This window comes from Diabrotica undecimpunctata, chromosome 1 (assembly GCF_040954645.1).
Source record: "Diabrotica undecimpunctata isolate CICGRU chromosome 1, icDiaUnde3, whole genome shotgun sequence".
Classification (NCBI taxonomy): Eukaryota; Metazoa; Arthropoda; class Insecta; order Coleoptera; family Chrysomelidae; genus Diabrotica; species Diabrotica undecimpunctata.
Window position 1 is genome coordinate 140,030,874 of NC_092803.1, and position 15,895 is coordinate 140,046,768.

At 31.4% G+C, this 15,895-nt stretch overlaps 2 protein-coding genes across 2 annotated transcripts in view; one reads left to right on the top strand and one right to left on the bottom strand.

Annotated features, from left to right (window-relative positions):
- Positions 1-15,895, bottom strand: part of LOC140432291 (uncharacterized) — a 217,198-nt gene that overhangs the window by 43,952 nt on the left and 157,351 nt on the right. The window contains exon 3 of the mRNA XM_072520113.1: positions 9,973-10,234. Within this exon, the coding sequence (XP_072376214.1) occupies positions 9,973-10,234 (262 nt within the window). The remainder of the gene's footprint in view (positions 1-9,972; positions 10,235-15,895) is intronic.
- LOC140432292 (uncharacterized) lies at positions 621-6,762 on the top strand. Its single transcript, XM_072520114.1, has 2 exons — positions 621-929; positions 6,529-6,762. Exons 1-2 carry the CDS (start codon positions 718-720, stop codon positions 6,671-6,673), a joined length of 357 nt encoding a protein of 118 aa, XP_072376215.1. The 5' UTR covers positions 621-717; the 3' UTR covers positions 6,674-6,762.

Below are 15,895 nucleotides of genomic sequence, written 5' to 3' on the forward strand. Positions count from 1 at the left end.
ATAGGCCAAATTTGACGAAGTAAGTCTAAAACGTTATATTACATAAAAGACTTTTATCAACCATCAACTTCGAGTTTTTTATCGAACTTAATTAATTTTCTTCGGTTGAAAAAACGTTTCTTGGCTTACTTCAGATGGCCCTGAAGATGCTCTAGGGGCGAAAGTACTTGGATAAGATTTAATAAATAAACTGTGCTCGATATCTGCCTTTCATTTAATTAAGTTGGCGACTTGTCTTAATAGTCAGGATATATTTAAGGCCGAACAAGTCGCGTAGGTTTTGCATACAAGAGTTTCTTCTTCTACTGGGTCCTCTAGTTTCAGCCAAACTTGTTTACTTAGGTATTAACATATTATCCAGGACTTACTATATTATTATAACATATTGTTTTGTTATGTAAACACATGACTTCAGGTTAATCATTTTAGTATGTACTTAATTCTATTGAAATCAGTAAATGACTTAGTTCGCAAAAAACAAATGATTTATGTTTTATGAATCAACATAAAACAAATGACTTAGGCTTCTAACAATTTTTTAATTTCATTGCAACTTATCATAAACGTGATAAGGAAATATATAAAAGAGTTATTATTACACCGGTAAAACCAAATCTGATAATACGTTAAAAAACGAAACAGATATCAGTAATGTCAAACTATAAATAAAAACCGTTAGAGCCATTTCTATTCATTGCAGAATAGATATACTTAACCATGTATTACAAAATAATTGCGGTCTGCGTTTTACTACCAATACTGCAACTTCAGTGCACTGAAGGTATGTACATGATAGGAGTATCCAGATATTTGTCAGAACTTGCAAAGCGAGATCCTTTATACGCAGTTAATCCACTATATGCTGTTCAAGTAGAAAAAGAATGTGTTTGCATGAATTGGAGATACTGCGAGGGAACGATCAATTCTGAGTGAGTACAAGTCAATAATTTAAAAATACAAAATAATGCTGTCGATGTGTAAATATCGATCAATGTTGCAGAATAATATCATTCAAAAATATTTTTAAGTCGTTTTTTTAACTTGTGTGTTGATACCGGGTTAAACTTTCAAATCTACTAATAAGTTTATAGCTAACCACATACGAGTACTAAATGTTCTGCGGTATTTATTCTGGTTCTTTTCCTCTAGCGCAATTCTTGATAATGGACATTCCCTACATTATTCTTCTTCTTTTCATGTAGATATGACATCGTCTTCCTATTGGGAACAGTCTCTCGCCGTCTTGTGATCGTTCAATTCTAATTTTCTATTTCTTTCCCAGTCCTTGATGTTTAAGCCCCATCACTTGTTCTATTATCAGACCTTCCAGCCCCAATTTATATCTTAGTAAATTTTCTGTTTTGTCCAAAATAACCACGCATTTTGTCTTTTTTGGGGAAATCAACGGGTTAAATTTTCTGGCAATTATATTAAATTGGTGCAGCATACGTTGTAAATCATCTAACTTTGAGAGATTATATTGCGTTTCAGCAATATTTTAAGTTGTTTTTCTCTTATTTGGTACCCTTTTTTAGTTCTTACTTTTGTTATTATTTCATGCATGATTAGGTTGAACAATATTCTTCTCGCGTAACTATATTATTAACGACGTCTGTCTTGCCCATCTTAGTACATCTTGATGCCCTCATTGTGCCTTGTGCCGTCGTTTTTCTGAGATTCTCTCTTTTAGTTTTGCTTGCAATAATTCTTTTTCAATAGGCTTTATATAAAAACAGGCTTTTCCTGCTGTTTATCATAGGCTGCCCATGCTAGGTTTATTCTTCTTCGTAGTTCGCATGTTTGATTGTCTCTTGTGATCTTTATTTCTTGTCCAAGGTATATGTATTTTTCCACCAGCTCTACTTCGTTGTCTCCAATATTGATATTTCCGCTAGCTACCAGGTTTGTCATGAATTTTGTTTTGGAGATGTTTATTAAGACCCACACTGGCACATCCTTGAGGTTGTCCGAGAACAAAACTATGTCGTCTGCGAATTTCAAATTTGTTAATCTTTTACCGTCAATGTTTAGGCCTTTCTCTTCCCAGTTAAGTTTTTTTAAAAGCATATTCTAGTACTGCAGTAAACAGTTTAGGCGATAAGGTAAGGTAACCGATTGGGATATTATCCGTGTTTTTATGTCGTTTCACCGAGTATATATATATATATATATATATATATATATATATATATATATATATATATATATATATATATATATATATATATATATCTCGAACTTCGTCGATATCCATTGGGCCGAGCTTTCGACATCCCCTCTGATGTCTTCTTCGGGGCTTCCGAGCTCTCAGTCTCCCGAGCCCCCCAGACACTACTACACTCACTAGTCACTTCACTACTGTAGTATTTTATGTAGTGTATTTCATAAAAAAACTATATCTCTGATTTTTTTCAGATTTTTCGTATAGTGCGCCATCTTCAAAATACAAAAAAAAAAACCCAAAAAACAGTTTTTCGTGTTTTTGGAGATGACGCACCTTATGAAAAAATCTAAAAAAAATCAGAGAGATAGTTTTTAACGAGTGTGGCGGGCTACAAATTGCGCTGTGTTATTTTTTAATTACATAAAACGTAAAATATAAAAAAATTGATTTAGGTTGTATCGATCTAAAAAAATATGATTAACCCAGCAAAAACCCTGAAAAATCTTGTAAAAGAAATCATGGTTTTTTGAAGGTTTAAACGTGTTTCGCCCAATTTTTGAATACCCTAAAAGGCTTCATTTAATTTAAAATATATAATATAAGCTATAAAAGAAACCTTCATTTGATCTATTTTAAAGTCTATAAAATAAAGAAAATCCCTAAAAACAGTTTTTCAGACTTTTAAAGATGGCGGATAATACAAAAAAATTCTGAAAAAAAGGAGATAAAGTTTTTGATCAAATACACAAAATAAAAAAAAACTACACCTGCAGCCGCCACCAAAAAAGAGCTATAAGCTTTTTTTGAAAACAAATGCATTTTTAGGTTATGTACACTCAACCTACAGGTTTACATTAAACAAATAAAAACTGATATGAGAAAATTAATTTAGGTTGTGTCGATCTCAAAAGCAAGTAAACCTGTACAAACCATTAAAAACGGTGAAAAACATGGTTTTTTGGGGATATAAAGATGTTTCGCTTAATTTTTGGGATGTTCTAAAGACCTAATTTAATTGAGAATATATATAACCTAAAAAACTTGATTTGATCTATCTTGAAGTCTATAAAATAGAGACAATCCCCCAACACCCATAAAAAACACTTTTTCGGATTTTTGAAGATGGCGCACCATGATACGGAAAAATTTGAAAAAAATCAGAGATATAGTTTTTTATTAAACGGGTCTATAAAAAATAGACAAGTTTTGTAAAAGCCTCAACTATATGTGGGAGTTTTTTAAAATTTTGAAATTGATTGTATCCCACCTAAAGAAAATAACGGTTTTTTTTATTTTTTAATCACATAGAATGTAAAAAAATGAAAAAGGTTAATTCTGGGAGTGACGGTATTTTACCTATCTCAACGGGGGGTACCCTTTACAATACAGAACTCTACACTTTGTCTCTACAAACTTTTATATACTGAGCCGGTATGTAAAAAAGAGTTACTCTCAACTATTGAAACAGTGAGAAAGAAAATTTATGCAACTTGCCAAGATTTCTTTAATAATATACACACATCAAAACAATCTAGGGGACTTTTTTTCAAATTTCAAATAATTTATTTCAAATATTTTTAATAAAAAGGTATAATAAACAAGTGTCGAATATAAAATGAACATTTTTTTTTAGAATTATCGCAAAAGCTCTTAAGAAAATTAAAAGAGAACTCTGCGGCAAAAAATGGCAAAAAAATAAAAAACTAATTTGTTGCTCCTCAACTTCCAACACAGTAGTGTTTAGGTTAAGTTAGTATAGCGTATGACCTCCACGGTTGTTGATTACTGTTCTATATCTCTAAGACAACCTCATGATCAGATGGTCAATGTCTTGCTACGATATTCTGTTCCACTCCATTGAAAGTCCCTCAAACAGTTGCCGTCTTGTATCGAACGCAATATTTTGTTGTAAAATGTGTCTGCTCAATATGTCCCGTACATGCTCAATTGAGTTTAAATCTGGCGATTGTGCAGGACATGACAAAACCACAATTTCATTATCTTCGAGGAATTTTCGTACGATCCTGAATCTCGTGAATTAATTGAAATTGGGGACAAGTTTGTTGTGCAAGGGGTACAATAGGTTCAAGAATAAGAAACCGTTCCAGACAAATGAGATTGGTTGTTCCACCAAGAGTGATGCTACCCTATACCATTATACAGCCGCCTTGCTGTCTATAAATCTCCTACATGGTGGTCAATCGTTTAGCATTGCCAGATATTCTCCAAATTATTGTCCGTGCCTGGATAACACAGGCACTCTCACACTTCGAGCATTTAACCCTACTTCATGCAGTCTATTTTTAATGGTTTGGCCACTTATAAACCTGATGGGTCTCTTCTAGTCTTATTTGTTATTCTGATGCAGTTACAGTGCGATCTCGCAAAGGCTGCAACCTAATAAAACGGTCTTCATTCTGGTTGGTTACCCTTGTACGGCCTGTATGACGTTCAACAACATTAACAGTTTCTTGACGCCTTAACCACAAACGATTAGTGACACTTCTGTTCGTGTGATTCTGATTCTGTGTGGAGGACCTCAGCAAGGTCTCTTTGACTTCTGCCAGCACGAAGCATCCCGATAGCACGCCACTGCGTTTCGCGAATGAAAGAATGTCAGTCCATTATTGTCAATTGCAAAAAAAATCCACATACACATCGAACACTCTTCTTCTTCAAGTGCCATCTCCGCGGCGGAGGTCGGCAATCATCATAGCTATTCGAACTTTTGAGACGGCTGCTCTGAAAAGTTCATTTGCTGTACATCCGTACCACTCTCTCAGGTTGCGCAGCCATGACATTCTACGCCTCCCTATGCTTCTCTTTCCTTGGATCTTTCCCTGCATGATCAGTTGGAGCAAGGTGTATTTCTCTCCACGTGTAATATGTCCGAGATATTCCAATTTTTTTGTTTTTATTGAATTTAAACGAACACTAAGTACACATAAAGAAATAAGTATTACTTTTTATCTTATAGCCAAAAACGCATATTGAAGTTTTGTTAAATTTTTTTATAGCCATTCTTATCAGCATTACCGTCCAAATTGGTACAATCATCTAAAAAACAACAAAAAAGATTAAAAACATAAATTTATTTTTGTATTTGCAACTAACACTGATTTAAAGCTATTAATATAGGAGTCCCCTAGATTATTTTAATGTGTGTATATTAATTTGCATATTAATAGATTTTAATCCAAATTAAAACAAAGGTTCGTACAATAATTTGTCTATCAAGAGTCTGTTTTACAAATCTTAGTGATGCAAAATAGAAATAAACAAATAAAATTCAATCTCGCTTACATATTATGTTAAAGTAACAAAACTTGACAGGATTTTAAGGCATTGTAATTAGATGATAAAATCAATTTGGCAAATAATGCCATTCACTCATTTTAAAAAAATTATAAAAATTGACAAGTTCGATACAGATTAATAATAATTGCTATTAACTCTTAAAAAATACTACTTTCAATAACGAACAGTATTTTAACAACCTTACCTCGAGTGATAGCCTAGAGATCCAGAAAGCAACTATTTTCTTTTTTCTATTCCTCATACAAAATAAAATATCCGTCATACAAACCGAGAATTCTTCTGGCTAACAGAATTGGTTAAAACCACAGACTTTAAACAAATCAATCTTCCTAGAGAGGCCTTCCTAAATTAAACGATTTTCTGCTCATCTCTTTAAAATACGAAAGCGACCTGAGTTCCCCATACGAGCGAATTATTCGTACATTGTATCAAATTAATACCAATTACTGACTAATGAATGAATGAAATGAATAATTCCGCGGAATGCGCAAAAAAAATTAAAAAATATGGCATTTTACCTCGAAAAAGTTACCTCGAGCTATTTTATTTTAGTCATTTATAGTATAATGAATGCTCAGTACCAGTATTGTTAATTTTCCTGTTACTCAAAAACCAAATCTCTTCATGGATGCGAAAAAAGAGAAGAAAATGGAGAAATGGAGTAATAATTATATTGGGATGTAATAATAATAATATCGTATGGCTTTTTTGCCGGAGAGATCCTTTCAGATTGTTCCGGCGCCAATTGCATCTTTAACCCTGTTTCAAGTAGCTAGTGTCGATGCACACTAGCCCAGGGGAACCGACGGCTTTACGTGTCCTTCGAAGCACGGTGAACGGCTCGTATCATTTTTAGAAATGAAAATGTCGTTGTTGGTGACGAGATTCGAACTCGTGCGCTCTGGCTTACAAAGCCAGTATCTTGCCGCTGAGCTACGGCCGTCCACATAGAGGGATGTACACATATTGGGATGTAAATAATGTTTCATACAATTTGCTTACATTAGTGTATAACTTTTTTATTTTTAATGTTTTTTTAATTTTAGCAAAATCTGCCCTGGAAGTTATACTAAAGTCTGTTGTAACAAACCGGAAGTAGTAACATTAGTACCTCCTCCTGTGAAAATCTGTGACCCAGATGAAAACAAACTAGAAATTGAAGGATTGGAAGATATCACCCCATGTGTATAACTCTATTTTAAATATCAATAAACAATCCTAATTATTTTTTTTTCAATCCGTTATATAAATTCTTGTAAATAAAAGAATTAAAATATAAATACTAATTTTTGTCAGTCATAACAGAACACAATGTAGTGATATTTATATACATTTTCCAGTCGTCAGAGAGTTGTCCCCTAAAAATCATAGGAACAAGCTGAATTTTGCCGAGAATATTAATTTTGGGACCCTAAAAAAGATGCAAATAAGTTTACTACTTTTACCCTCGGGCTTCCCCCTAAAACCCCCCTCGCAGGAGGGTCAAAACACAAAAAAATCGATTTATCAAGAATCTGTAAGCCGTAAAAAAAAAACTTTCAAAAAAAGAATGTAGCTGAGATAATTTTAAACAAAAATGTTTAGTAGCACTTTTTGTGCATAGTGAACCGTTCTCTCAGAAATAACGCTTGAAGCGACCGTCGATTTTGAATGTCAGTTACGTGGGCGAAATCAATGTTCAATAAAATTTGTATCAGCTCAACGGTAAAAAATCGATATCTTTTGATCCAAGTGTCCTATCGAGAAAAATCAAGATGCGTTTTAAAGGCAAAGAAAATAGTTTTTGTACGCAGTTTTTGTATTTTGCCATGAATAAACTCAGTTTTATAAAGGTGTTAAATATATAAACGTGGCACGATTTTTGTCATTTTTTGTGAGATCAATAAAATTGATCACTTTCACGGACCAGTCGTAGTAAAATTTCGATTTTTAGAGATCAATCTTTAAAATCTTTGACATGAAATTTCAACTTTGAGTTGTGGCAACAAATACGAGGCATTTGAAATATGAATAAAAAACGCAGAAACGGTCACGGAAAGTGCCTCTAAGAAGACGAATTTGGATGTAGTTTATAACAGAATTTTGGTTCTTTTAAAAAACGTACTAGTTTTATTGAAAAAAAAAGTTTAAACGTTTTAGATTGTTTGTTATGTAAAAGTTTAAATCCAGCGTTTTTTAAGCATATTTCAAATGCGTCACATTTGTTGCCAAAACTAAAAACTAAAATTTCATGCTATGGGTTATGAAGTTTAGGCTCTAGTAATCGAAACTTTATAGTGGCCAGTCAATAAAAGGGATAGATTGTATTGATTATGAGAATCATAAAAAATGGCAAAAATCGCGCCACGTTTATTGATTTAACACCTTTATAAAATTTAAGTTTACTTGCGGCAAAATACAAAAATTGCAAATTAAAGTTGACCTCTCTACCTTCAAAAGGCATCTAAATTTTTGTCGATAGGATACTTGGAGCAAAAGATATCGAATTTTTACTGTCGAGCTGATACAAATTTTATTGAACATTGATTTCGCGCACGCAACTGACATTCAAAATCTACGGTTGCTTCAAGCGTTCTTTCTGAGAGAACAGTTAATTCTACACAAAAAGTGTTAATTATCATTTTTGTTTAAAATTATCTCAGCTACATTTTTTATTTGAAACATTTTTTTCTACGGCGTACAGATTCTTGGTAAATCGATTTTTTTGCGTTTTTACCCCCCTAATAGGGGGGTTTTAGGAGGAAGCCCGGGGGTAAAGGTGGTAAACTTTTTTGCATCTTTTTGGAGTCCCAAAATTAATATTCTCGGCAAAATTTAGCTTGTTCGTATCATTTTTAAAGGTTCAGTGGCATTTTCGCCTCTGACGACTGGAGTAACATGGTACGAGCAGAAATAATATTACATATAATATTCTAATATTTTTTTGTTGGCTTGGTCCATTGGTCATACAACCACTCACATATAAATTACATATATAAAGAAAATATTCCATTTATTCTGTTAAATTCCTATTTTAATTTAACCAAAAAATAAAATAAAAGATATATACGAATCTACTGTATATAAAGAAAATATTACATTTATTCCCTTCAATTCCTATTTTAAGTTAACCAAAAAATAAAATAAAAGATATATAAGTAGATGAACAACAAAAAAGAAAACAGACGGTTACAAACTTCTCGTTCAGAGACCCGCCAAGACATTTTTATAACATACTAGACTTAGGTCACGGAAGATAGGTAACTAACAAAGGTGTAAACAATATGTGACGGACAGTGGTAGCTGGTAAGGGAGGACTGTCTAAATCCGGGCTGCAGAAGAATGTCCTGGACGAGAAATCTTAGAGAATGGTCAGAAGCAAAACAACATCAACATAAAAATAAAGAATGGAGATCAATAGACAACCGAATGATGTAATCAAGGATAAAGGATATAAAAGAAGGAATAAATTTCCGTTATCAAAATAGAAAGTTAAGCTATTCGGAAGAAATGTGTTTACATTAAGATTATACGCTTGAAAAGCTATGCAGGATGGCCTCCTCACGTGAAGAGGTTTTAGATGGACCATGTACGGAAACAGACTATTATACATATCACTAGAGAGATCGATTTTTAAACGATGGAAGGCCAACAAGGGTATAAATACTCCACGAGAAAGAATCGAGTTCCGCCAGAGTGTTGATCTGGTGGGAACTTCACCGGGCCTTCGGAGTTCTATCAGAGTGTTGATCTGTGAACAATTCCACTGGTCCTAGAGAAGGCCGACCGATTCTGCTAGAGTGTTAATCTAGTGGCAGCTCCGAAGAAGTCTTAGAGTGTGGATCCGAGATATAATCTTTCAGCGACTAAGTGTTGATTAGTCCCTTCCCGCTCGTTGCCGGATCGAATGTTGATCGATCCGTCCACCTCTAACCCAGGATATTCCTTCTCTTTACCGTGTGTATATTACCACAACTGTATTTATTTTTCGCAGGTATAAAAGATGCGACAAGCGCCGTCGATACCGTCGTAGCCAGGTATGACATTTTAATTGTTTATTGCACATATTACCTAGGATCTAATTTTATTTTGTTATTTATTCATTTCGAATATACTTTTATTTAAATTCTAAGTCTGCTGTCTAAAAGAGCTACCCATCACAAAATATACTATATATAAAAGATCTGTTCAGAAATCAGGTTGATGTTGGAGTTACGTTTTTAAAAGAAATATTTATTTATAATAATTACATCTCTTCGAATAAGGAATTCCAAAAGATAACTATTAAAAAAAATTTACTGACCTATGAACATTTTATGTACATAAATAGATGTAAGCAACTAAAATACCGTCAAGGAAACGTAATACGAGTACATTGAATATAAAATAAACTTTAAATTTTTTCACGAATTTTGAAATACGCACATAAAAGAAATAAAAAATTTGCTGTACTTAAAAACTAATATTGCGACATTTTTCAGGATTTTACGAGACATTTTTCAGGATTTTACCTATATTTTTTCTTTCTGCTTCCACGTCAGAGTAATCCAGTCCATTATTATGTATTGTAAAACTTAATCCAGCTGGTTTTTTGGCAGGAATATTGTTTTCGTCTATGTTTTCATCTACTCGTTTAAGATCTTGTTCTACTCGTTTAAGATCTTGTTCACACTTCGCCAGACGGCCCCACGTCCATTCTGCTTCTACAGTGATTAACGTTATTAAATCTTCGAGTCTTATCACAACTTTTTCAGAAATTGCCAGAACTTCATCCTGTAAAAAGAAAAATAAATTATAAGCAATATATTTAAACGTGCATAAATATAATTTGTGTCAATATTAATAATGAATATCAATTAACTCTTGAATAATATGCATTTGGTAGTAGACTGATATCATTAATAATATTAAATTAATTTTCATTTTGATAAAAACAACTTCAGATTAATCACGATCTATAAAATATCTATACAATAAAATCTGTAATAGTATATTCGTAATTATAATCTGTCCATGATTGTAGGAGTAGGTTTATTGTGTTAGACGTGCCTATTTCAGTTAGAAAAATCTGTTGTGTGAGTCTTGAGTAGGTGATATGATACTTTTTGGGCGTTTTTAAAACATTTGAAAATTCGTTTAAAACATACTCAAACCATTAAAATTTTTTTCGTAGATATAGGAGAGAAGGTATTATCAAAATCAAAGTACTTCGTATTGGACAACAGCCATTACAGCTTTCAATGAACATGCGGCAGATTTGGCAGTATTTGGCTTGGATGTCCTTTATTTCTTTATACATATATTGAAGTTTAGGCCGTAATTAAAGATATATTTCTTCGCTTTAGTTGGTCTTATAACTTCAATCTCAACGATAGTCGGGACCGCTGACGCAGATGATAAAGGCGCTGAATTCTTTGATTTTTCCAGTTTCTTGTTGGTTTTTGTGTGTGTAATCTGTCTGTAACCGCTTTCTATACCGATTCTACTTTTTGCCAACATATTCACGTTTAGTAGCACTGAATGTAACTTGATTTGCACTTTGAATGTGCCGCTGGTAAATAATCAAACGCCGTGTGAAAAACTGACTTTATTAATTAACACAATACATTAATATATGACCGCTAATAAGTATTATCAAAGAATATAGACGCTATAAGCGTCTATCTTCTTTGGTATTATGTCCCGATCGCCATGCAGTATCACCGATCTCGTTTCTCGTATTTGAGTGCTGTCGTCTTGAGATGTTTTATTGACTCTTCTCGTATCTTCACATATGACATATTATATCTGCATAGACTGCTGCGTTGCCGCATGGGAAAAAATGCATGAAATAAACTTAAAATAGATGGTGGCGTGAACAAGCACCTACCTGTACAAGTGTACGTGATACGGCCATTGTTGGGGCTAGATGAGATTTTAATCTTTTCTTCAAACTGAACTAATTTATATAATTATTTAATTCCAATTTCTTTTAATTTTATTCATTTGTTAATTTTCTGTTGTTTTAATATTTTTCTTCTAAAACTAGTTGGCGCTCAAACTCCTGCCTACTAATTATTTTGTATAAAATTTATTCTTCAGTTTTAATTTCTACCCCGTATCTATTCCATAGACATATATAAAATGTCTATGATCTACTCCAAGTCTATACAATTTATTTGTCTGTTGGCAATTCTGAACTTTTGTCATGTTTGTTTTTATGCATATCTTTTATCTATTTAAAGTGATGTTTCAGTCCCAAAATTCATTTGTATTATTTAAATCTCTTCTGGTGTAAGTGCATATTGATATCATTTCATATTTGTAGTTGATAATTTCTTTATATATATAATATTTCACCAATATTCAGAGCCTCCAAGCCACATGTCTTTTCAAGTTTATAAATCGTATTTAATCTTTGCCATTTGGTATATTTTTTTCATAATATTTGTTAATATTGTTATGGAATACTATGCGTTTATTTCTTCTCCGGACTAACTCTTTGTTTTGGAATTAAACAGAATATATTGACATGTATAAATTTATTATATTAGAGGATGAAAATTACACTCTGTTTGTTATTTCTTAAAACTATGAATATATAAGTTCTGTTATCTACAATTATTTAACGATGTTTCTGGATGGATTTGAGTACAAGAGATTGGACTCAAATATTAATATTAAAATAGCAAATACGGATAGCTTATCGAACAAAGAAATAAGAGAAATAAATTATTATTATTCCATAGATACGAAGTATTAGGTGAATAAACTAGCGAAACTTATTTATTCTAAATAGGAAAATATTTATGAAGAGTATTGATTCTGATTTCTAACAGCAAATAATTATTAGTGATTATACATGAGAACTTTTCATAATTGTAAATAACATATACCAGGTGACTAAAAACTATATAGAAATACATAGATACTTTAATTATCTTACATGTGAGTAGGTAGGTACATTACACCTCCTTTTGTAAGAATGAAAATAATTGTAAAATGAATTTTCATTTAAATGGTATAAAACATTTGTATACATTATTATTTTATTTTAACACATTTAAATAGTTTCTTTTAGTCTCGATAGTCTTTCACTTCGTCTTATCGGTGTAGTCTCTGTGAAACTAGTCTCTTCACACTTTTTGGATTCACTATAATTATTGTCTTTATTATGTTTACAATCTATACTTAAATCTGTCTCATGTACATGTTTTCGTTTACTTTGACATATATTTAGTGTTAAACAATTTGTAATTTGTTGACAACTATGTGACGGATTTCTACGAAATCGTCGGTAAAAATATTTAATTATCCTGTATAAAATATAAAGTAACATACATTTTATCAAAAATAAGATTGCATAAGTGAAATAAGAACTATTTTTTATTGTGTCTGAAAAATTAATATTTGTTTCTGAGGTCATTTTCTCTAAATTATCTAGTTTATGGCTTGCTAAATTTAATGCATCTCGATCGAGATTATTTAATTGTAAGGGAACAAGGTGTAATTTGGATTCATTATTTATCTTAATATCATCACAACAGACTTCTGGAAGGGATAAATCTGGAATGATAGACTGAAAATTACTTTCTTTTGGATTTGAGACAGATATCAAAATAGTTGATCCGGTGTAAGTTTTGCAATTATTCGAAGTAGAAAAAATACCTGTGTTTGAAAGAACAATAGATATTGGCGTACTAGTCTGACAGCTTAAAGTTAAATCTGTTGGTTTGGGTAAAACATATATCCAAGAATTTGGTTTGTTTAATTTATGCCAAATTTCATATTCTGTTTGAATTATACGAGTATCGCAACTAGATGGTATGTTTGTTATTGAAGTTAACAATTCAGTTTCACAAATTGGATTAGTGTGTGTAAATCGGAAAGTATCAGGATTTTTGCAAATAAGTTTTTCTTTATCTAATGAATAACAGTCTTCTAATGTATCAATAGTAACATAAATGTTTCTATTTTCTGAAAGAACAAGATATTTGACAGATGGAAGAATAAAGGTAAGTCTCTTTAATGTTGGATGAATTATAGGAAGAGATATTAGTTTAAAAAGAGAATAAGGAGTATTACTAACCAAAGGTATACTAACCGTAATTAAAATCTTGTTATCAAAATATATATATTTAAGTAAAATGATATCGAAATATTTATGAGCATAATCGATAGTCAATGGAAATGGATAAGTCGATGTACTAGGTAAATGCGTTACCGTTTTAGATAATTCTTGAATTAGTTGCTCAGGTGTTATAACAGAAGGATGAAGGTTATTATTTCTTGCAAATAGAATAACGTTTATTAAAGTAGAATATTCTTGTTGTAATTCTGTTATAAAGAAAGTTAGTAAGGTAAAATGTTCTTCAATTTTTTGTTTTAAATCTAAATTAAAATATTTATTATTCATTTTATCTGTGTAATTGGTAATTGATTCAAAATTTTTATCAAAAATCACTTTGTTTCGGTCTAGATTTGTAATAGAGTTATTAAAATTTGCAATCGTGGCTTTTACTACATGAATTTGTTGTTTTAGTAAATCAAGAAGATGATTTTCGTTACTTTCAGCTTTGTTAATAGCATTATTGAAATTTTCAGCATCATCACTGTCTAAGGTACCGAATAAGGTCCTGAAAACAGATCCAATTGCATTAAATAGAGCGCGTTTTGGTCTAAAATGTTCATGCAGAATTATGTTTTTTAAAGTTTGTTCATCTTGAAAGAGTCTAGGTATGATTTGTCCTAAGAGTTTTAGTGAAGTATCGCATAATCGTAATTCAATAAGAACTGGTTTGTTTTGACACAGTCTTAATGTTTTTTGATAGGTGAGATCTACAAAATTTAATTTGTCTGTAAAAGGTTGTAAAGGAATATGACTTAATATGTTCCAATGAGTTTCAATAAATTGAACATTTTTTATGTGTTCGTAATAGATTCCAGGTGATTTGTTGATAGGAGTATTGGTATATTTCTTGTGAATTTGTTCACTATTTGTCAGCCATATTATTGCATACCTGAAACAAAAGCATGTTTCAATCTATTCATGTGAACTTTTATTGGTTTTTTATTTACTAAAATTGTGCAATTGACAGGAGAATTTATCTCTAGAATTTTATAAGGTCCATTATAATTTTGTGTAAGTTTTTTGGTTTGACCCTTCTTTGTTTGCTCATTTTGGAGATATACTAATTGTCCTTCTAAGAAAACGGTGTCATTAATCTTTTGGTCATAATATTTTTTACTGACTACTTTAGATTCTAATAGATTCGTTTTTGCTAACTCATGAGATTTTCTAAGCTTAAGTGTTAAATTATCTAAATAATCTTCATATGTATATTTGAGTTCTACTGGTCGTATTATACTGCTAGGTAGATTAGGTGTATATCCAAATATTAGTTCATATGGTGTGAATTTGGTTGAAGTATGATTAGTTGTATTATATGAAAACATAGCAAAATCTAGCCATTCGTCCCAATCGGATTGATCAGCTTTAATATAATGTTTAAGGTAGTCTGCTAAAGTAGCGTGACTCCTTTCTAATGCAGCATTTGATTCTGGATGATAAGCAGTACAATTTATATGTCTGATTTTAAAAAGCTTGGCGATTTGAGAAAATAATTTGGAAGTAAAATCTCGGCCTTGATCAGTAACTATTATATCGGGTTTTCCAAACTTGCAAATAAATCCACGAACCAGATTTTCAGCGATAGTCTTGGTTTCATGATTCGGAATTGCATAAGCTTGAGAAAATTTTGTTAAGTCATCTTGTAATGTTAATATGAACTTATTACCTGACTCGGTTAAAGGTAAAGGACCTACTATATCTAAAAATATTTTTTCTAATGGATTTGAGCTTGTTGTTGTTATCTCCATGGGCTTTACGAATTTTTTTCTAACGAGTTTATTTTTCTGACAAGATTCACAGGTTTTTATAAAGTTTTTAATATCATTTTTCATATTATTCCATTTGAAATGTTTTTTTATACGATTGTATGTCCGATGAAAACCAGAGTGTCCAGCCGTAGGACTAGTGTGATTCTCTTGTAATATTGTAGTTATTTCCTCAGGTTCAGGATTTGTTAGTATATCATGATAAATGATAATAGATATATCAGTTTTTCTAAAAATAAATCTAATCATAGATCTAATTTTTCCCCAACTTAATTTATCGTAGCTAAAAGTTATTCTGGGTAGGCAAATTTTTAATATTTTATCGTTTAATAACCAGTCTCTTAATTTTATTAGGGAATTAAATATATCTTCATAAGAGGTATTGTCCCAATAATTATTTTTTATAAATATGTAATAAAAGTTTTTATTTTGATCAGAAATATATATAATGTCATTTAGTCTTGGATTTTTGGCTTTCAATTTTTCTATATGACTGAATTGTTTATTTATTTGTTTCTGAACGATCTCATTAAAATTTAAATCTACGGAAACAAACAA

Bases quoted from the DNA above. Each gene is read 5' to 3' on its own strand.
- LOC140432292 (XM_072520114.1), top strand. From the start codon at position 718: ATGTATTACAAAATAATTGCGGTCTGCGTTTTACTACCAATACTGCAA. The intron at 930-6,528 runs GTGAGTACAAGT...TTTTAATTTTAG, and splicing joins GAGGGAACGATCAATTCTGA to CAAAATCTGCCCTGGAAGTT.